Here is a 25635-nt window from a genome sequence, read left to right as displayed (position 1 = left end):
CCCTTAGTTTATGCTTTTACTATTTTCGTTAGATATAACATTTTAGCACCATTGTCCTTTCCCTTAGTGAATCAACATCACTTGTTTACTCCATATATTTCTCCCCCTTTTTGTCACAAAACGACAAAGATACGAGAAAATAAAGGACAAACTGAAAGGATCTTACAGATCTCTTAAAAATAATTTGCAAACCTATAAGAGTTAAGCACGAGGGTTTGGCTTACCATTTTAGATAACCAATATCAAAACCGAGACTAGAAGTAATTTGGTTTTAATATGTTATCAAAGAAAAAATTTCCAGAATCAATTTTCCCTAGTAGTTTAGCAAATTAAAATTGACTAAGCACCTTAGTTATTTTGCTAAACCGATTGTACAAATACAATCGCTTGTTAGATAAGACCAAAATAAAGATCACAATTAACTTTATTTTTCTCATCAGGTTCTAATTATTCTCAATAATAACTTATACCTTTCATTTTTAAACAAGACAAGTACTAGGTTAGTTAACAAGTAATTCTTGTTAAGGGATTCCATTAGACTTGAATAACTGAAACCTCCACTTTGATAAGTCTAACTAAGATCCGAATTAATTTAGTTTCTCTTATCCGGAATTCACTTGGACTAAATAAATGATCCCGCAACCTTTTGTTAAGTCATAAAAAATTCATACAAACCAAATAAATTAACTTGCATAATTATTTAGCTTAACCGGAAGCAATTGAAACAAACATAGACATTAGAGCATCGCAATTGCACCGAAAATTTGTAAGCCTAAACAATTGATACCAAACCATAACAAAAGATAACAATAGTTTTTCTTAACCGGAAACAATTGAATCAAATCATACATCCATCTACAAATAATGGAATAAACACCAATTGTACCAAAATTTTGTTAAGAAAAAGAAATAAATATATGCAATATAATCAAGATTTTATTAAAAAGTAAAAGGGAAATTTACAGAAGTAGGTATATTTTTTTATTTATTGCAAAACTAGGCAAGTTTTGACCAAAAGTGATGGATGGAAAGTTAGCTGCAGTTATCTTCCAGATGTCCATATCTTCTTAGATAAAAGGACGTTTTAGTCCTCAAATCTTCATCAACGACACAGATTGCATAATAAAGAGAACGGCTAAGATGTCCCATATAGAGTACACGTGTAGGAGATCTAGCCACATAAAATCAAATGCCAGGATTGGTCGTATTCCAACAATCAATTAGTGAACAACTCAAAAAATGATTAAGAAAAATCCAGGATTGGTCCGGATGCTTGCTGCTTTGTTGTCGTAGCTCGTGAATTGCAGGTGGACTAGATGTAACAGCAGCCAATAGAGGAGGTCATGTTGTGCTGCTATTGGTATACTGTTGGTTTTAGGGGGACCTGAACTGCAGATGAAGTTTGTGAACTTTGGATGAAGTTACGACTGGTGGTGGTGTATGCAGGTGGATGCTGGTAATATTGTGGAACTGCAGGTGGTATATGTTGGTGGAGACGCAAGCGGGTGTATGAAGATGGGTTTTGGAGATGGTGGATGGTGATGGATGGAAGTTGTTCAGCGAGCTTTCTAGGTCTTCCTTTTATAACCTCAGTTTCTCAACTTCTTAATTAACATGAAACCAAGTTTCCTAATCCTAGCCGAACAGAAAAACTGAATTGAATCCTAGCCTTCCATCAACATGTACCAATGGCTTTCACTCTTGTTCTTAGCTGTTATATCGGCAGAAAACAGACCCTACGTTCTTCAGCTCATTACCCAATTTCATAACTTAGAGATCCATGTTCTAATCCTTGGAACAAGCCAGCTAACCCATGGCTAGAGCAGTGGCAAAGAGAAGAGACGTGAACTGACTACTTCAAGACCTGAACTGTCGTTCAGGCTTTCTGTCGAACACCTTGTGTGTGTGAAACTGGGAACTCAGAGATGACCATTTTGCTGTTGTATGAGCTCCCTTTTAACCTGCAATCGAATTGGAGATAAACCCATTCTCGTATACCTTCTCAAATACACATACATTCACTAATCAGTCACCGCTCATCCCTCAAATCAATGGTGGTAGCTCAAGTTCTTCCCTGTACGACAGCCAACATCTTTTTGGTTCTAAATTTGCTTTTGATATGAAATTTCTCTGGTACGAGAAACTTGTAGTCTACATTTCAAGAAATTACAACAGAGTCAGAGATAATGTACTCTGAACATGAAAAATAAACAAATAACGAAGGCCATTTCCTTGTGGCATTTCAACAGTAACTCATGGGTTCTGAAAATAAGTACTCAAAATTCAGATTTTGTTATGCTTTTGTATAAACAAATAAGTAGAGATTTCAGATATCAGTTTCATCACCTGATTTCAGATCTCAGTTCCTTTCGTCTAGCTCAAGAATTTGTCAACGAGCCGTACAATTTCAGACCACATCGAACCCCTGAGCTCCCAAAATTTGTTGATGTACTGTTGAGAGAAATTGAAATAGTTGGCTTGAACCTCAACCACAAAAACACCATAGATCGAACTCAAACTATCTCAAAACTATGTTCCTGGTGGTGCTAACATCCATGGTTAAATCTCTTCTAAACATCCACCATTAATGTTAATTAGGTTTGATTAGAGAAAAACCCCTAAGTTATCTCTTGATTTTAGCAGAAGAAAAAATTGATTTAGAAGAACCAGAGAGAACTAGAGAGAAGAAGGAAGAACAAAATGAGAATAGGATAGACGATCACTAAAGCAATGACGCACGTACAAAAAGGTTATTTTGGTAATCTTAACAAGTTCACGAAATCTCCCTGCATGAGTAATTGACGATAAATTGACCGAGATAACAAAATTGGATGGAATCCGTTTAACTTGCCTAGTTTTGTAATAAATAAAAAAACAGGCCTAGAAACGAAAGTGAGGGTCCAAAACAGGCCTATTTCTGCATATAATCGAAAGGAAAACGATTGACTAACAAATTTGTTACCTCAAATTCCGCATCCTCAACTCCCCAGAAAGATATGTCATTAAGCGCAAGTTCACTTAGAACTCTCCTCCGTTATGCTGTCATCCTCCCGCCAAAACAAAAGAACAACAACAAAAAGCAACCTTTACCAAAGAAAGGTTGAATAGGTTTTAACTAATGCGATGCAAAAGTTGAAACCCCGAAACACATAGTGTTTTTATGCTAAACCAAAAAATGATTCAACATATTGTGACTTTTTCACACATGAGTTTCAATCGGAACCCATTATGATCCTTTGATAAATCTTATCATCATGGGCTAGAACTCAATCCCGCTAAATCAAAAAGTCACCCAAACCATAAGGGTTCACACATATGAGATCGAATATTAAGGTAAAAAACCGAAATCAAACATCCCATAAACATACATAGCAATAATATAAAGCATTTATCACAGGCTATGTAACAAAAAACTATCACAAGAAAGATTATAAAATAATAATTTTATTCATAAATAAGAGATAGTTTTATTCAAAATAGACTTTACACAATTATTGAAAGAGATCAAAAACTGAAGTCTAATTCCCTGGATTAAGTCTTGCACTATATGACTTAATATTTAGTGGTGCTCTTATTGTTTAATGAAGATTCTTCACAAGGAAAGTTCTTCCGTCTTTTCTTTTCTTTTAGAAGATTGAGTCTACTTTTCATGAGATTCACCTCAACGATCAACTTCAACATAGTTGATTCGAGCCACTTTTCATTCTTAACGGAGACTTCCAATTGTTCTCGAGCAATATCAAAATCCCTTATTAAATAGAACATGAGATCACGAGATATGTGATTCTGAAAAGACGAGGGTGAAAATGCGGGGGTCTAACAACCTAACCCGATATTTTTATTAGAAATCTGTATGGACTAACTCCGATATAATTTTAAGAGAATCAACTAGACAGTTAGACTCAATCTTAAGAAAGATATATTAAGGAGTTAATTATCCCAATCTCTAATTCAATCCGCAGTCATCAAATGGAAATCTGCGAGACCGATTGAATATAAGAGATATAACTTGGATGGTACCAAAGGCCAATATATAAGGATCAATCAATTTCCTATCAACAACCAAAGGTTGGATTTCACAATTGATCGATACAACGAAGAACCTATGATATTTCAATTATATAACACAATATAGCGGAATAGAAATAACACAGACACTAGAAATTTTGTTAACGAGGAAACCGCAAATGCAGAAAAATCCTGGGACCTAGTCCAGATTGAACACCACACTGTATTAAGCCATTACAGACACTAGCCTACTACAAACTAACTTCGGTTTGGACTTTAGTTGAACCCCAATCAATCTCGCACTGATTCAAGGTACAGTTGCGCTCCTTACATCTCTGATACCAGCAGGATGCTACACACCTGATTCTCTTAGCTGATCTCACCCACAACCAAGAGTTGCTACGACCCAGAGTCGAAGACTTTAATAAACAAATCTGTGTCACACAGAAAAGTCTACGATAATAGATAAATCTGTCTCCCACAGATAACCTACGAGTTTGTTCCGTCTTTTGATAAAATCAAGGTGAACAAGAACCAATCGATAACCCGAACTTATATTCTCGAAGAACAACCTAGAATTATCAATCACCTCACAATAATCGTAATCGTATGGTAGCGAAACAAGATATTGCGGAGTCACAAACAATAAGATGAAGATGTTTGTGATTTCTTTTTATCTTGACTATCGGAGATATAAAATCTCAAGCCAATCTTATGATTGTACTCTTACGATAGAAACGTCAAGATCAGATCACTTAACTAAAAGATAAGTAGTTCGGTCTCTGGCTTCACAATCCCAATGAAGTCTTTAAATCGTTAACCTACAGGGTCTCGGGAAAAAACCTAAGGTTAAAGGAGAATTGACTCTAGCTAAACCAACTAGTATCACACAGAAGGCGTGGGGATTAGTTTTTCCAGTTGCTAGAGTTCTCCTTTATATAGTTTTTAAATCAGGGTTTGCAATCAATGTTAGCTTAGTAACAAAGAATTTCATATTCAATGTTAGATTAAAACCTGATTAGATCCAATCTAATATCTTTCAACCGTTAGATCGAAACTTAGCTTGTTACGCAAAAATGAAATGTATTTCTTTTAGGTTTGAGTAACCGTACCTAAACGTGTACACTTAGTTGGTTCAATAATAGTTAACCAAAAATTAGCCATCTGAGCACTTTCATATTAACCGTATTCATCTTTCTCATAACTAGTTCCAATGACTTCAAAAGAACTAGTTCAAGAGTTGTTCAATTGCTTAGGTCTTTATTCATAGACACAATTGAAACAAAATCGGTGTTAAGTGCATATTTTGCATATATTTAGTATCGAATCCATGCTAGTATTTGCTATTTTCTTGTGAATTATTGTATATTACTCTTTTTTTCCTCTTGTTTATGTTTTGCTAGGTGAATCATCCGAAAGAAATGAAATTGCAAAAGAAGTTAGCTGCAAGCGGAGAAGGACTAAAGACCAAGTGGAACTCGTTCGAACCTTGGAGTTCTCACTATCTTCTCGAAGAGAACGGAAAGACGAAGCGAACGGAGAAAGAACGGAGTCACTCCGATGCCGTAGGAAGAAATTACAAGCATTCAAAGCTACTCAAAGTTGCGCAATTTCTGAACCTACAGAAATGTAGGCACCCGGGTTTTTACTCAGGGCAGTCATAGTATAGGAATTGCACTGTCAGTTTTGCAAGGCTGACAGTGGAGCTGAGATGGTTACTGCCTGTGGAGCTTAAGGAGATGTGTTAACTATAAAACATGAAATGAACTCAGTTTGATGGAGGAAGATGTTGATGGTTGAAAGCATTGATAGAGTTTTGCAGTTGGTTTGAGCTGTTGGTCGACAGTTCATGGAAGATTGGTAACGAGTTTTGCCGGTGATTGGAAGATCAGTGGAGATGAAAGAGGCTGTGTTTAATGGGCTGTGACGGAAATGATGGTAGTGCTGAGTAGTTGAGGAACACGGGTTGTTGTTGTTGTTGTTTTGAACTACACAAATTATGGAAAGGTAATATTTGATCAGTGACGATGAGAACTGAGTAAGGTTGATGGCTGCTACCATTATCGATGGAGAAGAGAGAATGGGTTCAGCTCAGATCAAGTAAATGGTCCAAGTTTTATTGCTGCTGGCATTTTCTGAAGTGTTGGAAGGAGTTAGTCTCGAGAGAAACTGAGAATAGTTGTTGAGCTTGCTCGTGATTAATGGAAGATGGCAGTGATGCCGGTTTAACTGTCGATCATGAAAGAATGAGTTGCTGTCGTGATCAATGGTAGACAACATAGTTAGGACTGGTGATGGTGAAGATTAAAGAGAGAAAGTTGGAGATGTGAACAGAGCTTGAGAACAAGAAAGGAGGAGAAGTTTTTGAATGAGTTTTACAAAACTTAGAAGAAGATCTTTTTCACGGAGGGCCTGGTATAAGTGAGTTGCTGCCGGAAAAGAAATAAATCCAGGGAAGAAGAATACTCACTGATAGATGAGTGTCCGAGGGAAAACAACACATGAATTGAAATCCCGTAACTTCGAAAACTCACGGAGATCTGTTTGTCCGTGAATATGACGAGAGGAAAGTGAAAATCCAGGGGAAAATAAAACTCACGGAAACATGACTATCCCCGACTGAAGAAAGCAAACTGTGATGTTGTTGGAAAATAAAGGGTTTCACAAAGGATGAATGACACAGAGAAGAAAGTGTTGCACTCCAAAAATTTCAAGGCTTGTATAAATTTCTTTTAGACAAATATTTCTACCCTCCCAATAACAATTGGCGATTACAACAGGTATGCGAAATATTGCCTTCAGGATACAATGAAAGCCCTGCAACGAAAACTGAATTCAAGGTTTGTACCCCTTGATTCAATCAAGAACACACAAAGAGATTTCTGATTTCTGATGATGCTTTTTGAAACAGAGAAAACAGATTGATTTTTCTTATGTGTTAAACGAAACTGGGAGAAGCTATTTATAAAGGGTTTTGCACCTGTTGGGAATAGGTTTTTTTTATTCGCCAACAGGTTTCTATTCACGAACCGTCAGGTTCCTTCATCAACAGACATCAATGGTGTCAGGTCGACCACAGCCTGGGGGGCGATGCCCCCCAGGACCCCCCCTTTGGTTAGCGGCGTTGAAAATATTCCAACATCTCCCCCTATTTTCAAAAACCATAAAACAAAGTTAAAATTTTTTAAATCAGAGTGACTGCATCACCGAAGTGACTGCCTACGTACCCGAGTGGGATCAAGCCAACGTAGTTCAAGCACAATTGAGACTAAGCATCATCGTTGAAATCAACACATAAATGATAGGTATCTTTTGGATTTGAACCTTCACTTAGTGTAAGAAACTCAAAGCCTTATCGAGGTTCTATGGTGAAACCAGTCTTGAACCAAGTACCCCTTATGATAAAACCGGAGTCTCCACACATATTGATTTCATAAAATCATGTGTTCTGTAGCCAAGCACGTTAATGGCCATGTGCTTATATCCTTGTTCATGAGTCTTCTTTAGAGAACGGTCTTCTTCTCTTAGGAAACGGCCTTATTTCCATACTCATATAGGTAAGTCTCGAAGGTGTTTCTGCGATACACCTTTTACTAATCATAGACTCATTAAGGATTTACATCCATCCTATTTTCTTGCAGAAACCAGCACTAATAAGAAATGGGAAGTTTTTATATTAGTGCTCCATAATCCACATCCATAACTTGTTGGTACCACATTGAACCTTGTTTATCCTTTTCAAAACATAGGTTGGGTTTCTGCTATGGGAGATCAATCTTCTTCACAGACCTTAGTCCCATTTCTTTATGCTTCATTGAAAACATTTCTTTTGGGAGACTCTCCATGTATAGTCTTCCAAGTTCTTTTTGTTTCAATGGTTAACTGCAATTACTCATTTATTGAGTAAATGTGTTACCATCCAATGTCTAAGACTTGTATGTCTTGACTTTCATTATAAGTCTCGCCAAAGACGTTATAGATCATAGCCTGATTCCCAGTTAATTAACAATCACAGTTAATTCACAAGATGTCCTTATAGACTTCCATTCGCTAGAGGCATAGAAAATTTGTAGGCAACTTACTTGCTATTTCAGCAAGCGCGTTATCACGATGAGTAACTCCTCTACTCATGCCCAATTCTCTACAAATTTATACCCAAATACATAGACAATGTCTATTTAACATTTTACATTGTGTGATGAAAAATGTTCATAATTTATGCATCGGTAATATCGTAACACCTCATCGTTGGAATTTGGTCGGCCGCCCAGTTTTCCAATACGTTACATATTATCCGGTATTCCATTCCTTTTGATATCATTTAAGACATCCCATTTTCCAAAGTTTGGAACCTATAATTCTTATCGCAAGAATTATGTTCATGCCATACCGTTGTTGTCTCAACAATTATGACGATTTTGGTTTTAAAGTAACCAAACAATTAAAAGGTTTATGACATTGTCATAAAAAAATTCCCTCCGATTCACGACAATTTTCAAATGCCAAAAATGCAACTCAATGTCATGAAATACGATCCTTTACAGATTTGCATACTTGTTTGATTTGTATCAAACATGTGCACTCAAAATTCTGAATAGAAATCTTCAAATCCTATATATTGGACTTGGCTCTCTTCTGAATACTGCCCTTCCAAAAAATGTCTGTCCATTTTGATTTCTAAGCCCGAATCAAATGCCCACAAGAATATTTCTATCTCAGAAAAAATCACAGACTAAGCCTACTCATCTTCTCAATTTCAATATATCCATAGGGAATGACCATGATGATCCCGGTAAAATTAATTTACGCAGTTAGAGAAAACTCTAAAAGTATTTATACTCCACATCCCATGGATAATTAACACGGCATAATATCAGAAGTTATCCAACTTACGGAAAAATGGTAAGTTGCACATGTGAAGACAATAAGATCATGCATGCAATCTTCGACAAAGTTTGTGTAAAATAAATATTAATTAATAGTGATCATGTTGTACAGAGAACAAGAAACCCCAATGACCGATCATTTACCCTAATAAAAGTATAAGCAACCATAAGGACTCGGTCAGTCACCCAAAGGGTACTATCGCATCATGCTCATAAAGGCATCTTCAAATCCATTATAGTACCACCTTTGGATTGGGCTGCCTTAGACATATACGCAAACATCTAGTATACGAACCAGTTACAACGTGATTTCCTCTGGCCAATTTGCTGATTGTACAGAAATGTATATGTTGATCTCATTAAATTATTCTATTGATAAATTTTATCCAAAGATCTCAGTACATAATCCATACACCATGATATCAATCAAAATCACATGCCCATGTTATGATGTTCGTAACTCATGCATGATGATATCAACTGCAAACTATATATGAGAAGAGTTGTAAACATGATCTAAGTGCCACTAATTACCTCAAGATTTCTTAGGCAATCTTTAGATTCAGAAAAAGTAAAACCCTTATTCTCCATTTTAGTAAAAACATACACACCATTTTAAATTTGCAAATCGTAAACATGATTCATTCCGGAAGGCGCTAAGATACCCTTTTTGATCTTTCTTGTTACCTCGTCAGGCAAAGAAGATCTCAATTTCTTGTTACCTTTCAGGCAAAGAAGAAATTAAAAAAAAATATTATCTTCCTCTGTTGTCTCTTTAGGAAGAGATTTTCATCGGAATAGAAACAGTTACTGGATTAGAGTCCAACAAAACCCAATTGTTACATATATCTTTATGGCCTGTAGGGTTTTCTTCTATTTAGACACCCCTTTGGTACTTACTATTCATACCATCTCATGGAAGAGCAATTTCTCAAAATCATACAGAGTTATCATGATTTTTTATTTCAAAAAGATTCAATCATGGATGCGTTCATGGAAGATTCAATAGTATGCAACGGCATACATCATGCATGCTAGACTAAGTCATTTAATAAATTTTGAATGCATGCATCACGGATCAAAATTTAACACTGAAAGAGAAAGATAAAGACTTATCTGTTTGGTTACAGATCGCAACCATGCCGAAGTCTTCCGTAACGTGCTTGTTCACATTCTTTTTCTTCCATGAAAACCCAATCTTGTCGTATTTCCTTGAGACTAATCATCTCCCAGATATATCACACCGATGACATAAGGGAACCTTTTGTTGCAAGCATCAGCAAGTACATGTTCTTAGAAGTTTAACAGTGTGAGCCGGTTGAAGTTTCATCCTCCATTGTTCGAGAAAATATTGTCTAAAACTGTTGGAAATAAAGGGTTTCACAAAGGATGAATGACACAGAGAAGAAAGTGTTGCACTCCAAAACTTTCAAGGCTTGTATAAATTTCTTTTAGACAAATATTTCTACCCTCCCAATAACAATTGGCGATTACAACAGGTATGCGAAATATTGCCTTCAGGATACAATGAAAGCCCTGCAACGAAAACTGAATTCAAGGTTTGTACCCCTTGATTCAATCAAGAACACACAAAGAGATTTCTGATTTCTGATGATGCTTTTTGAAACAGAGAAAACAGATTGATTTTTCTTATGTGTTAAACGAAACTGGGAGAAGCTATTTATAAAGGGTTTTGCACCTGTTGGGAATAGGTTTTTTTTTTTTATTCGCCAACAGGTTTCTATTCACGAACCGTCAGGTTCCTTCATCAACAGACATCAATGGTGTCAGGTCGACCACAGCCTGGGGGGCGATGCCCCCCAGGACCCCCCCTTTGGTTAGCGGCGTTGAAAATATTCCAACAGATGTCAGTTCCATGGAACTGACAGGTGACAAGCCATTGATACGGCTGGGCTTTATGACTGGTTTGCACGCGGTCCATTGGCTGTGTGTACATATTTTACACGAGAGTGAGCTGATTTTGGGAATTTGGCAACGTTTTGGCAAGTTGCCATATGATTTTGACCGGTGTTTAGTACACGGGCGCAACTACAATTTGGATACCTATAAAACGATAATTTTTATCATAAATCTGGGAATCTTTTATCAAGTTTTGGAGAGAAGAACACGAGGAAGAAAAGCTAGGGTTTTGGAGCGATTCATCACCGTAACTATTTCTTTTCCATTTTATCATATGAGACTCATGGGTTTTGTTAGTACCATGAGTAGATAAACTTCTTAGTGATTGGGGATGAATTCTAAGTTCCAGAAATGATTGGGTTATTATATAAATCTATTTTTGAAGTTCTTCACTTGGTTATTGATTGTTTATACTAATTAGAATTTTTATGATTGATTGATAGATTGCTTAGGTGGCCAACTGGATTACATTGTTGATTCAATCAAATGCTAGTACTGGGTTAGGAGATAAGTAATAGTTGAATAATTCATACAAACTTAGAGAACTCAAGACCTTGCAGAGGGATTCTGTGTATAAACAACACTAGAAAGTGGACCTTGAGCTAAGAGTCTAACTACTAGGATCAATCTATAATTCACAAAAGATAAAGCATTCGACCAAATTACACCTTGAGTGAGATACTACTAGGTGGTTTTGACGAATAGAATCTGGTATTGGAGAGCTTCCGTGCTCAGTGATTTAAGGAATTTAGGAGATGGCACTGAGCTAGCTGCTATTCCACGCGGTTGGTAATAATTTGTGATTAATTGTATTAATGGATGAATATAATAACTTGATGAAGGTTTAGTAACGAAGAAGGATTCCCTGATCATATTTCTCTCCATTGCTTTCAAAATCTAAAACAATCCCCCTTTGTGACATTTTTGACAGCTAAATCTCCCTGCTTTTCGTGGGAACGAACCTTATTTACTGCTATATTATTCATTAGTAAAGTAGAATATAAGTGAATTAATTTGATCACCTACGACACGCATCAATCGGTTTGATTCATTTGAATCAATTCATGAACAATATAGTCACGGTTTGCAAAAATTGCATTCCTTATAATTTAATTGTTTAAGTTCATGAACTACCGATTTGAGAAAATAACCAGCTTAAGTATGCGTACGGGTATGCGTACTCAAGCAACCGGATTTGAGTTGGTTTTAGTTTCCAAACTCAGCAGAATTTTTCGGGTGAAAAACTTCCGCCAGTACGCATACGGGTACGCATACTTTAGGCGACTGGTTAAACAAGTTTGCAAAATACAAAATCAGCAGAAATTCACGGACGTGAACTTCCACCAGTATGGGTACGGGTACGCATACTTAACTTGTCTCCTTCACTAATTCTGTATGCACACATATGCACACACTTGGTTCCCGGTTTATGGATTTATACACTAATGTGTGAACACAGTATATATATGCTTATATCCAAAGATGGTTACAAAATCTCAGCTCTCGATTTCAATAATTGAAACATTCTTAGAGGATGTCATATAGTTGTTATTCACAAACTATTTTTCATCAAAGCGATTTTCAAGATATTGAAATGTCATCATGACATTCGTCACGAGTAAAGAGGAATTTTGTTAAAGCGAAAGCTTACCAACACATATTTCGGTAAATAGATAGGTGAGATAAACTTGGCTCAAAATAGAAAATGTGTATAATTTAAAACTATATACTTATACGACTTTTGTCTCAAGAGTAGGAGCTAGAGTAGATAGAATTTTGAGTGATAGATAAGTTCAATTCTCCAAATACCTTTTAGTCGGACGAAGTTCCACTGGTTCCTTGAGTAGTTCTTCGTCTTCGTAAGATGATCTCCGTGGAGTCTGGTGATCAACTACACTTAATTATCCTAGTCCGAGACTTAGCTATCAGTAGACTATAAATCAAGACATATAGTTTTGACAACTAAATTTGACAAACAAGCTTGAGATAGCAACGCTTGCGAGTTCGACCGAGCAGTGCTCTAACATATATGATGTATGTCATTCAGGTTCACTAGATTTTAAAATTACGTAACATCTTTTTAATACCTTAGATTTTTTTTCCACAAAGTTATTAGTTGTCTCTAGTCTTGTTGTGTGTCATTTGGCCTTTCCGCTTTCTGCTTGAGGTTATATACAATTTCGACCCTTGGATTCATTGAGATGGGATAATTTTTCCTAGTTATTTTGTACTCTTATTGTACAATTTTTCCTAGTTATTTTCTGTTCATTAGCAATTTTCCTTTTAACATGTATTGTGTCTATGTAATGTTATTGCGTAATTTAATTTACCTATGTGCTTCTTCTTGGAATAGGAAATTGAAGACTCCTGTGAAACAACATAATGCTGAAATTAACACTGGTTATGTTCTATATGGATGTATTTTTTTCGAAAATGCAACTTTCACCATTCAAATCTTCGATTGCGGAAAAGGCTATGCCGTCATCCTCAATCATTAAGAAGAGATCTCTTTCTTGTATAGGCCGCCATGACACTTTTATTAGACTTGTTCGTGATAGAAGGGCTCAGGAATCCATAGTTTTATCGCGAGCATCATCACTCAAGCTTCACAACTTGTTTGTGAAATCCTACATATTGCAAATATTAACAGACTTCTCATTGGGTAATGATGGAGAAAAAATACTTCCTAGGTTATTGAAGAATTACAAATGTTCTGTTTATCTTTGTTTGTCTAGTTTTAGGGTCTTCTCTAGGACTCATCGTGTTGTGCTCTTTTCCTTCGTCAAGGTTTTATCCCTTAGGTTATGGGTTCTCCTTGTCAAGGTTTTTACCGAGGCAACATATGCGTGTCCAACACCCGTCGGTGGTTTTATCATTTATACTCTAACGCTTGTCTTTTATTTTTCATGTAATCTTTATACTATTATAACTACGGCTGATAACGCCTCAAGTTAGGCTATTGAATGAAATACCTAATTTACAAAAGAAAAAAAAAACATCAATCCTTTTTGTCGTTTTGTAATACTAGCATTGGTATATGTTTTACTTGTTGTGTGTAGACACTTGACTCAAGAGAAACCGTTACAGAATGGTGTCGTAATATAGGTATAAAAAACAATAATGTTGTTGTGATTGCAAGGTTGTCGAATAAGAATAAAGGTGTAAGAGGTTCATTCATTGTATTTGGATGCGATAAAGGTGGGAAATATAAGAAAGGAAAACACACAATGACTCCTTCTAAACTAATGTAGAAAAGGAACTGGCTCAAAAAAGGATGGATGTCCCTTTAAATTGCGTTCGACTTGTATAGCAGCTTCAAAATGGAATTTGGTTGTTAAAGTGTGACACCATAACCATCCTCATCCACATTATCTTGTGGTACATTCATTTGTAGGTATATTAACAGAAGATGAAGAGAAATTTGTTATTTCTTTCCACGAACACGGTATGCCACCTAGACAGATTCTTGTTGTTTTGAAGAGAAAATTTAAAGACAATCATTCAATTGTGAAGTACATTGACAATTGCATCCAAAAGCATCGGCAAAGGAGGGTGCTGGGAGGACGAGAATGCAACTACTTCATAAATATCTCGACGACGCTCATTATGTAACATGCAATAGGAGAAATCCTGATATAAGTGAGGTGACCGATATAATTTGGGCCAATCCCCAATCTACAATATAGGCTAAGTATTTTCCTTCAGTGTGATTATTGATTGTACATACAACACAAACAAGTGGAAGATGCCTTTGTTTCATGCGGCGGGTATGACATCTATGGGAATTACATTCTCTATTGCTTTTGCATTCATGAGTGCTGAGCTAATAGAGATTTACGAATGGGCCTTGCAAAATATGAGATCACTTTACTCTCCAACAAACTTTCCTTCGGTTATTGTCATCGAAAATGAACAAGCATTAATCAATGGTATTGTTTTTCCCGAAGCACGAAGTTTATCATGTACTTGGCATATTCAAAAGAATGTGTATTCTCATTTCCGCGAAGCAACTAAAAAAATCGTGGAAGGATTCAAAGACAAGGAGAAAAATAAGGGAGAAAGTGCCACCATAAGTAAAATCCAGGGAAAAGTTGATCACAAAGGCAATGAAGAAGAGGAAGATCCTTCGAAGGATTTAGAAAATGATTGGAGACGAGTTTTTAGGTTGGAAACTTATTTACCACTAATACAACCGTCGCCGCGGTGGGAGGGTCGACGAAGAATATGAAGATGGGGTTTATCTACGACTACTTTCTCCCCATTTCAGAAAAAATGATACTTTCGCCTTGTTTCAGAAAATAGAGCATAAGTATCACTTTTTCTGAAACAATGAGAAAGTATCAGTTTTTCTGAAATGGAATGTGAAAGTATCACTTTTCTAGAAACTGTAAATTAGTTGATCCATAAACCAAAATATGATTGCATGATGTGTTATGCATCCTTTGTGGTGGTGATACTTTTTCAGAAACGGAGCGAAAGTATCACTTTTCCTGAAATGAAACGAAAATATCACTTTTTCTAAGACGAGCAAAAGTATCATTTTTCCTGAATGGAGTGAAAATATCCCTTTTTCTGAAACGTAATGTGAAGTATCACTTTTTCAGAGATATTTGGTTAAGTTTTGAGTAATCAACTTAATGACTTCATGAAATAGATAGTCTTCAAGGGATTTTATGCAGACTCTTCAGTAAAAGCCAAAGGCATTGACTTGTTAACTGTACGAGATATTAACTAATTGTAAGCATTAGTTGATGTACGCCTCCACTTGTACCCTATGAAAATGTTTTAGGTTTCTAGTAATTCAATTTCAAGTTATAACTGAGAAATGTTAAATAGCTCTTGTTTATTGCAGGTACGCCTCCGCCTAAGAAGAAAAACAAGCACTCAGCCAAAAGAAAAGTTGAAAAATTCTCTTGTTAAGTATTACCGCAGTGTCAAGAAACAAAATATAATTATGGGGGCAATTTTTTTGTATACGTTTTTTGGCAAAAAAGATTCAGAACCAGCCTTGAATAGAATTGGTAAGAATGATCAATGTTAGCATACAACATTTCCAACTTGGCTAGAATCTCTTCTGTTAGGAAACGGTGGGTTTTTTTTTTAGGCCCAATTCCACATTGGGTGGATTTCCTAATTGGAGTAAGAAATATTTTGGGGAAGAGTTTGGTTCTTATTAGGATACTAATACTTTGTGGTCAAGTTTTTTTTTCTATATATAGGACTAGAATTGTGGGTTTGTGGTAATCCAACCTAGAAGAGTGGAAAATGCTTGTGCTTAGGATTTTGTTCTTTCTGGTAGGGAGGATTGTGTGCTACCGTGAAGGTCAATATCGGTGTGATAGAAAAACTTGTAGAGAGAGGATTTTGGAGTTCTAGTATTTAGGATTCGGATCTTTGCCCTTAACCTAATTTTTAGTGTTTCCATGTTTCTCCTCTGTTACAAGAAGCTATGAAGACGGTGTAGAAGAGAAGACATGAGGCTGGTTTGAGCAATGATTAGAGAATTGGTTTCTATGGTTTCTTCGATGGTGTTCTCGGGTATGTCTTGTTAACTCTTTGGTCTTGTCTTGGGTTACGGAAAGATCATGTAATGGTATTTGATTTAATGGAAGTTTTTCTGGTGGTGTTGGATGTGGATGTAGCCTGTAAAGGTGAACCACGTATATCTTGTGTTGTGGTTGTGTGTTTGTTTATCTTCTGTCTCTCTTGTTATTTCTCCCTTATTTGGTTAAAATCACCAGTTGCCCTTTGTGATCCTGATTTCCGTTGCGCTCGGGATGCCAATTTTACCAACAATTAGTATCAGAGCCCTTGGATGGGCGTGTGTGATTGAACATGTAATTGAATGTTGGTTTATTGTTCGGGTGGAGAAATATTTTTTGAAGATAATGTTTTAACCGGTGTTTACACAAAGATGGATTTGTGATGTGATTTACAAATCGGAGGTTCAACCTGGTAGAAGTGTATGTTGTTCGTTTGGTTTTTTGTGATGTGTTATGGGATGCAAAATAAGGCTGAATGAGGTGGAATACATATTTACTTCTTGAAGAGTGTTAGTAATCAAACACTATAAAGAATGGGTTACAAAGTTTGAAGAAAGGATGGGGCTGTGAGGTCTCATGTAGAAGCAAGTCCAGCAACGCTTCGAAGGTATGCACGAGATGCTAGAGATTTATGTTCTTAAGTCTATGTTAAAGTATTCTTGATGGCTTGCACGTAATATCAAAAATGTTCCATATCTCGAAAGCATGTACCACGGTAATATGGACATTCACACGGTATATATTCTAAGCGAGTATGTTGGGTGTGATGGTGGAAAAAGTATGTCAGGTTGGTGATGGCTTTGGGAATCGTTTAAAGGATTAAGCCTGTTAATCACAGTGGGGATATCTGATGGTTTATTTCAGATACACGGTAATCATGACATGTTCTGGAGTATGATATTGAAGTTAATTCTTCCTTTCTGGATTAGAATTCAATATGTTTTAGCTTACTGGTTAGGTGGATCTAGCGGTGATTCTTCTGGATGGTTCTTTTGGTGATCAATGGTGGAGTCTGTGCAAGGATTCGTTTATGGTGATTGAATATTTTTATGGTGTTAGTGAAACATGATCAATTTCGCAAGTATTCTTCATATAGAAGATGGTTTGAAGAATTTTATCAATGTCATGGTGTTTTTGGTCGAAGAGATGGTTTTATGAAGATGGAAGTTCGGTGTGAGCTTCAAAGGTAATTCTACGGGTATATAGAGATGGTGAACAACTCTAGTGGAAGACGAAGGCAATTTCCTGTAATCTTCTCATGCTTGAAAGTATGATCCAAGGTGGAGATTGTTAGGAAATGGTGGATTTTCTTTTTAGGCCCAATTCCACATTGGGTGGATTTCCTAATTGGAGTAGGAAATATTTTAGAGAAGAGTTTGGTTCCTATTAAGATACTAATACTTGGTGGTTAAGTTTGTGTTCTCTATATATAGGACTAGAATTGTGGGTTTGTGGTAATCCAACCTAAAAGAGTGGTAAATCATTGTGTTTAGAATTTTGTTCTCTTTGGTAGCTAGGGAGGATTTTGTGCTACCGTGAAGGTCAATATCGGTGTGATAGAAAAACTTGTAGAGAGAGGATTTTGGAGTTCTAGTGTTTAGGGTTCGGGGCTTTGCCCTTAACCTAATTTTTAGTGTTTCCATGTTTCTCCTCTGTTACAAGCATCTATGAAGACGGTGTAGAAGAGAAGACATGAGGATGGTTTGAGGAATGATTAGAGAATTGGTTTCTATGGTTTCTTCGATGGTGTTCTCGGGTATGTCTTGTTAACTCTTTGGTCTTGTCTTGGATTACGGAAAGATCATGTAATGGTATTTGATTTAATGAAAGTTTTTCTGGTGGTGTTGGCCGTGGATGTAGCCTGTAAAGGTGAACCACGTATATCTTGTGTTGTGGTTGTGTGTTTGTTTATCTTCTGTCTCTCTTGTTATTTCATCCTTATTTGGTTAAAATCACCAATTGCTCTTTGTGATCCTGATTTCCGCTGCGATCGGGATGCCAATTTTACCAACATCTTCTCAGTGATGAACTGAGTGGGAACGTTTTTAAAGTTTTTGATTTTTGTTAGAAGGAGAGCAAAATATGATCCGAGGAGAGCAAAAATCGTAATTAACCCATTAAATGAGACCGTTCCAAACTATTTGGGTGACTTGGACTATAATACCTTTGCAAAGTATTAAACACCAGCTCAGCACAATAAAATTTTCAGTTGTTTACCAGGATCAAAGAACTGAAGTCTTCTGGGGGGAAAAGAATAAAAGGCTTTCATCATTCTGCGTCAGATGTTTCAAAAAAAAAAAAATCATTTTGTATCAGTGTTGGGATCTTTTTTGTATCAGTTTTTTTCTTTCTTTTTTTTTGGAAGAAAGAGTTATGGATTGAGGAAGAAACGCACTGGGATTATCTCTTTATAATGTGGTTATTTATGTTTCGAAAGATCTAACCGGAGATTTCAATGTAGGTTTCTTTGCTTTTCAACATAGTTCAGAGATATGTGCTCTGATCAGCATCATCTTTTAGATTTTAATTAACGAAGTGACATAGTTTGTCTCACCAACAATTAACTATAGTAATAAGGTTACTCCTTAATCTATCTTTCTTAATTTCTCTTCGGTGATTCTAAAGAAATTTTGTGAGTGTTAAATCTTGACGAAATTAATTTTTATGGAAGTTTTTACATAGAAGACATTGGTAGAAAAGTAAAATTGCTTGGCTAGTTTGAGTGACAGGGAGCATTGTCTGGGTTTTGTATTATCGGTGATGAAGTTGTTCATAAATAGCTATTTAAAGTTTCTAGATGGATCGTTCTCTCTTTTTCCTATTCTTCCTTTTCTCTCCATTCCTTCACTTGTTTAGCAATATCTTCAAGGCTCTGTTCATCTGCAGGTTGCAACTAAATCTTGTCCTTGTTTTTGTCAATAATATTCTTCATGAAGATTATGCTTTTCATCAATTTAGTTGTTTGTCCCCTTCTCTGATAAGTGATATCTTGCTTCTCACACTAAAGAAACAAGTTTTCTTCTATTAGCTCCTCATTCCTCTGCCTCTCAACTTCCAATTGTCGTGCTGGTGCTGATAGGTCTATCAAATACATCTCATCTTCTGTAACCGTATCAACAAAATCTTCATGAACCTGCAAACCACTGTGCAATACAGTGAGCAAAGTATTTTTTTTGGGGGGGAAATAATATATTTTTTCTCACATTCTACCCTTAATATATCTTTCACGAGGGGGCGTAGCCCCCAAGTGAGGTGCGACGTATATGAAATTGCAGCAATATATAAGTGGAGTACATTTCAGATCTGATGTCAACTTTGGTTGTTGATTCCATTCATTGGGAATCAACTTCCATTGTTTATACAGAAAATCAATATACATTTCAGATTTTTGTGCCAACTTTGGTTGTTGATTCCATTCATTGGGGATCAACTTTCATTTGTTGATACACTAAATGTGTAATACATTTCAGATGGAAACTCGGTATCATTTCTTTAACTCTATCATCTATAATCAAACTTGTTTTCCTAATCCTAATCTGAACCAGCTCTAATTTAAATACACAGATACAAAATAATTTGCATAATCATACCTAGCTGCAGTAGATTTCAGTTAATTTTCTGTCAACTTTGGTTGTTGATCCATTTTGTTGGGATCAACTACCATTGTTGATACACAAAAAATCAGTATTCTGTACTAGTAAATTTAAATATAGTAAGAGAAAAAATACCTTATGATCAAACCAAGTCATGTCTATTTTCGCTCCACCTTTTTTGTAAAATTCATTCCGAAGTTTATTGAACAATGTGTGCTGGTTCCATCTTAGGAATCTCGGAATTCTGGTTTCAAAACCTTGCCTCTTCTCGATGTAGTCCCCAGTGTGTTCACAGAACCAATACTGGATGCAAAGAAATAAAAGATGTTGGTATTTATTTACTGTATTGAACATTTTGCTATGTACAACTATAAACATTTTTGCTTTGAAATAAATGAATTTCACTTACCGGTAGCATTGAAGTGCATCCAATAACTATCCCTTTTTTTCCTTTTTGTTTTGATATGTGCGAAAGCAAATAATCTACCATGTGATCTGGCCATGACACTGCATGCATTTGTAGAACATGAGGTAACCATTTCTTCGCAAATCTTGTTGTTCCAGGATCTGGGAAGAAAACCACCGCACATGACCACATGATAAAAAGTCTGACAAAATATTTTGGGTCTGACTCGTCTCTAGCTGCAATCCATTGTTTGTTTTCTACCTCATTCTTATTTATTTTATCCTGAAAATCTTTCTCTTTCTCTGGTATGAACTTCTTATTCAAGAATTCCCTGCATTCATCTTGGTGCTTTGATTTAAGTTTCCTGCTGAACTCTTCACTCTATGAAATTCTTTTTATTTTGAAGATCAGCTCAAATTCTCTTGCCTCGAGAGAGCACTATGTATAATTCTCTTCATTTTTGGGATCTCCAAATGTCAACTTTTCTTTTCTTTATCAAATCCACTAGGCAGCAGCCGTATTGCTAGATTGATTCTCTCTAACCATTTAGGAGTCACTACATTGTTGTTGTATGGTGTGTATAATGGGTTGAAGAAGTCCCAGAAAGGATTTGTCTTCAGTGCGTTTGCAAGGAATGGTTTCTTCGGATTTCCTTCTTCTTCTTCTTCAAACATCTTGTGTAGAAAACTCCCCATTTCAACCAGTGGAATGAGACCTCCTTTAAATGCAACTTCATTTTCCCTTGGCCTACCTGCATAAATGAAACTCAAAAATTGACATATTTCTTTTTAATATTTAAACAACTTATTTCATTAATATTGCAGCATAAAACACAAATCTATATTGTTACCTTTGAGCTCCTTTTTCGGCTTCACATTTGATTCTTCATTTACTTTTTCTTCCTCTGATTCTTCTCCCTCCTCCTCTGATTCGTCCTCTTTTTCGTCTGAATCTTCTTCTTCCTCTTGTTCTGATTCTTCAATTACCATTTTTTTATTTCCTTTTCTTACTTGTTCTTCTTCAATCTTCTTCTTCTTCTCTACCTTTGCTTTCTTTTTATTCTCCCTTTTCCGCTTTGTTGCTCTAACTTTCTCAACCCTTTGTGATTCTTTTTCTTCTAAATCTTCTTGTATCTCCTTTGTTGGTCTATCATTTTTCTCCGTTATTCTTCTTTCTTCCAATAATTTCTTGTTCACCCTCTTCTTTTTGGTTGGTACATCTTCTTGAGTTTCTTGTTGTTCTTCCATCAACAACTTCTTGTTCACCCTCTTCCTTTTGGGGGAAACATTTTCACCGATAGGTTGTGAATCATATTATTCTTTACTTTCGCATTTATCCTCGGTGATCTTCTTGTTCCTTTTATCTATTTCAAACAGCACTAATATAGTCAGCCTTCTAATTTATTCAATAATCACAACAATGACAGTTAAACAGTTACTAAAAAGGGATCAACAACTGTTTTTGATACCATCAAATGGGATCAACTCCTATTGTTGATTCAATTTTATGTGATCAACTATTATTGTTGATCCCATTATGGCATCCACTTCTGTTGTTGAACCATGTTATATGGCATCAACTATTGTCTACCAAGCATCAACAACAAGCACTAAGACATCAACTCCTATTCTTATTCATTTGAAGTTTACAGAACCATTATCAATATTCAACATTCAACAAATAACTGTAAAACTATTCATTTGTACACTTATCATCAACATGCTATTAGTTTAAAACTCACACAACACAGAGAACAATAATAACATTAACATGAAGAACTAAGAGTGCGTTTGGAACCATAAATTTTATGGTGGAGTTGAGTTGGGGGAGGTAGTTGGAGGAGGTGATTGATTTTATGAGTATTTGGCACAACTATTTTAGGGGTCATTCCATTTTCTCGGGAACTTATTTTCCTTCGATCAGTGGAAAACAAGTTGACACCTAAATCCTGGGATTTCAAACTCCTCTCTTTTTTTCCATCCTTTTCTCCTTCTTCCCCATTTTCCCCCTTTCTCTTTCGTGTTCAGCCATAAGCTTAATCCGAGAAATCACACTATGTTCCAATGTTTTCATCATGGGTTGTTATCAAATTTCAGTTCTCTTATTTCTCATACACTTCTATCAATCATCTTTTGATGAAATACCAAACCCTAGATTTTTATTTTTTTCAGAGCAAATTAAACTTTTATCAATCATCTTTTGATGAAATACCAAACCATAGATTTTTTTGAGAGCCAATTAAATCTGGATTGTAAATCTAATCCAGAGAAAAGAAGATTTCATGATTGAATGGTGTTCTTCTTGTTTTTGTTTCGGTACAATAATGAACCATAATATACCATTTCCCCTCTCTAATTTCCTGATTCTCGTATGTACTAATCGAACAGATTAGAAAACCAAATTGGTTTATCAAATAATTTCAGCACAAACGGATCTTGATTTCAAACGATTCACACTGTCAGAAAAGCTTTGATTCTTCTTATCTCTTTTCGTGAAAGCTTGCTTTCAGTAAGAACTATTCTTAACCTTATTTTCCACCTATATTCAATTTTGATGCCAAACAACAAATATTGCACGGAGGCAGTTGAATTTCTAGGTAGTTGGTTTTCTAGGTTGTTTGAACTACCTAGAAATTGAACTCCTTCTTGTGCCAAACGAACCCTAAGAGAACAATAATATTAATGGATCAACTTCTGTTGTTGAACCATTTTACTGCTATAATATGACATCAACTTCTGTTGTTGATCCCATAAATTGCATCAATTACTATTGTTAAACCATGTTATTGGTATGATATGGAATCAACTCCTGTTGTTGACCCTAGTCTATTGTTTAACATCAACATCAATATCAACTGTAACTTCTCTTGTTTTACAGAATTATCAATTCTAAACAACAACATTATAATTATCATGCAGAGTATAACCATGTTATTGGTATACTGATCAATACACACAGAAAGTGTAGAATAATTTGAAATCAGTTCCTTACCTCTATCAACTGCATCTGCAACTTTGAAATCAAACAAAAATAATTAATACAAAACTAATTATATCCCAAACAAAATCATAGTAATCGGCATCAAATTATACATGCAATTTTTTCTTTTCAGAAACTGAAACTCAAATTCGAAATCAAAACCTTAAGAAATCATCATCGAAAACAAAATCTTCGACAATAACAGTAAGTAAAAGATGAAAATCGTGTTTACCTGTTTGAATCTTGTGTTTGGATCTTCCTACTCAGTAAACCTTAATTTTCTATCATTTCTTCTCAATTTTTTTGATTGTTGAAACTAAAAATGATTCTAATGAGATTTATAACTGAGATTTAAATAGATTGACGATTTCTTTTCAGTTTTGATCGATGGTTTCTCTTTCGATTTTTTATTCAAACTTTTTTTTTCCTTCTTCTGTAGTTACATAACGAGAGTAAAGAGATGGAGAGAAAGAGATCATGTACGTGCGTAACGGCTACTGAAGTACTGTAGCGTTATAATCTTTAATTATATTAAGGGGCATTATATTAATCTAATTGTCCGTGTTTTTCAGGGGAGGGCATAATTATTTTGGGGAGGGTATTTGTGTTGGGCAAATATTATAGGGGCATTTAATTAATCTACCAAGAGAAAATTTGTGGTTCTATTTACGGCAGCTAGCTCCCCATAGCAACATTGGAAATTTCTTTATCAATAGAACCGACTCGTTCACGCGTACCTGAAAGTGGAAACTTTCCTTAAATGAACGCCCCAGTTTATACTCTTTCCGTTCTTTTTTAATAGGCTGGTTTTTATAAATAAATGTTTCAAAAATTAGGCTGATTTCCTAATTGGGAAAGTCAAATGTTACTTTAATTTTTTGGGACCACTTTTCTCTTAACTTCTTTTGATGACACGTGTCATGTGGATCATTTCAGTATATTTCTTTTGCGTACAAATGTTATGAGACCACTTCACTTCACTTCTTTTATTGACAAGTGTCATGACTCATGATGACCACTTTCAATGATTAGTTCTCTTAATTTCTTTAAATTTCTCTAAAAACAAAATCAACCTATTAAAAAGGAACGGAGGGAGTAGTATATAAGAGAAGAGATGTTCAATCATCCAGAAATCTCATCTCATTAGTTTGCGAAGAAGAAACAATCAAGAGAAAGAAAAACCACAATCAATCTCCATTATTATTATTATCATCATCGATGTCGACACTCCCGGGAGATATCATGATTGATATTCTTACAAGGTTACCAGTGAAATCAATTTTGAGATTTAAGTGCGTGTGCAAATCATGGCGTCAGCTATTCGATGACATAAAGTTCTGCCAGAGGCACTGTGTTGCCCAGAAGAAGAGCAATAATCCGATTAAGATTCTTGCTTGTAAGGGAAACGTTCTCTATTCCATAGATGCTTATAACTCAATACTATCTGGGGCTGTTGAGATTGTCGATTACCCTTTCTACAATAAAAAGAAGTATAATAAGAAGTATGAGGCTGCCCTCGGTATTCTGGGTTCTTGTAATGGCTTAGTTTGCATACGTCCACAGCCAAACCTAATTTGCTTTTGGAATCCGTCTAGTAAACAACACAAGATTGTACACAAGTTACAACTGGTTGATGAAAATCAACAATCCCAAACACCACTTTCCTGGTGTATATATGGATTCGGTTATGACCCCAAGACTCAGGACTGCAAGTTGGTGAGGTTTGAAAGCTTTGTCGATAGAACTCGTGGCACTCAAATCAAGGTCTATTCATTAGCATCAAATTCGTGGGGTACTGCTCTGCATAACGTCCCTTATATAATCCCTTGCCGATCACAGCCAACACCATTGTACTTCAACGGAGCTCTTCACTGGTTAACAGACGACTCCAAAGTTTTACTTTCTTTTGATCTTTGATCTTGGAGACGAGACAATTCGTGAACTTCGGGGGCCATTTATCAATAACAACAGATATCGCAAATATGTGGACGTGTTGGGAGGGTGTCTTTGCATCACATGTATCATTCCGGGGGTTCGCGGTGATGTATGGGTTATGAAGGAGTATGGAATGACAGAATCTTGGTCTAAAGAATTCACCGTTCCTCAACGAGCAATAATTTTTGCCCACTTCAGGCCGTTGGAGTATGTACGAAATGGAGAACAAATTCTGCTAAGAGTTCGATTACGAAATACAAGTAGCAGCAATGTCTTAGTTTGCTATAACCCAAAGCGTAAAAGGGCAGAAACTCTAAAAATCCATGACATTACTGACCCCAAATGGTTGTTTGCCTATACTTACG

General features: G+C 35.9%; 1 protein-coding gene across 1 annotated transcript; it reads left to right on the top strand.

Annotated features, from left to right (window-relative positions):
* Positions 1–24553: 24553 nt before the first annotated feature.
* LOC113324252 (F-box/kelch-repeat protein At3g06240-like) lies at positions 24554–25252 on the top strand. The gene has a single exon (XM_026572572.1). The coding sequence runs from the start codon at positions 24554–24556 to the stop codon at positions 25250–25252; it is 699 nt and encodes a 232-aa protein (XP_026428357.1).
* Positions 25253–25635: the final 383 nt, after the last annotated feature.

This window comes from Papaver somniferum, chromosome 11 (genome assembly GCF_003573695.1).
Source record: "Papaver somniferum cultivar HN1 chromosome 11, ASM357369v1, whole genome shotgun sequence".
Lineage (NCBI taxonomy): Eukaryota > Viridiplantae > Streptophyta > Magnoliopsida > Ranunculales > Papaveraceae > Papaver > Papaver somniferum.
This window is presented reverse-complemented; position numbering and strand designations above follow the sequence as displayed.

What these genes read in the sequence shown, in the direction of transcription:
- LOC113324252 (XM_026572572.1), top strand. Translation starts at nt 24,554, where the DNA reads ATGTCGACACTCCCGGGAGATATCATGATTGATATTCTTACAAGGTTA.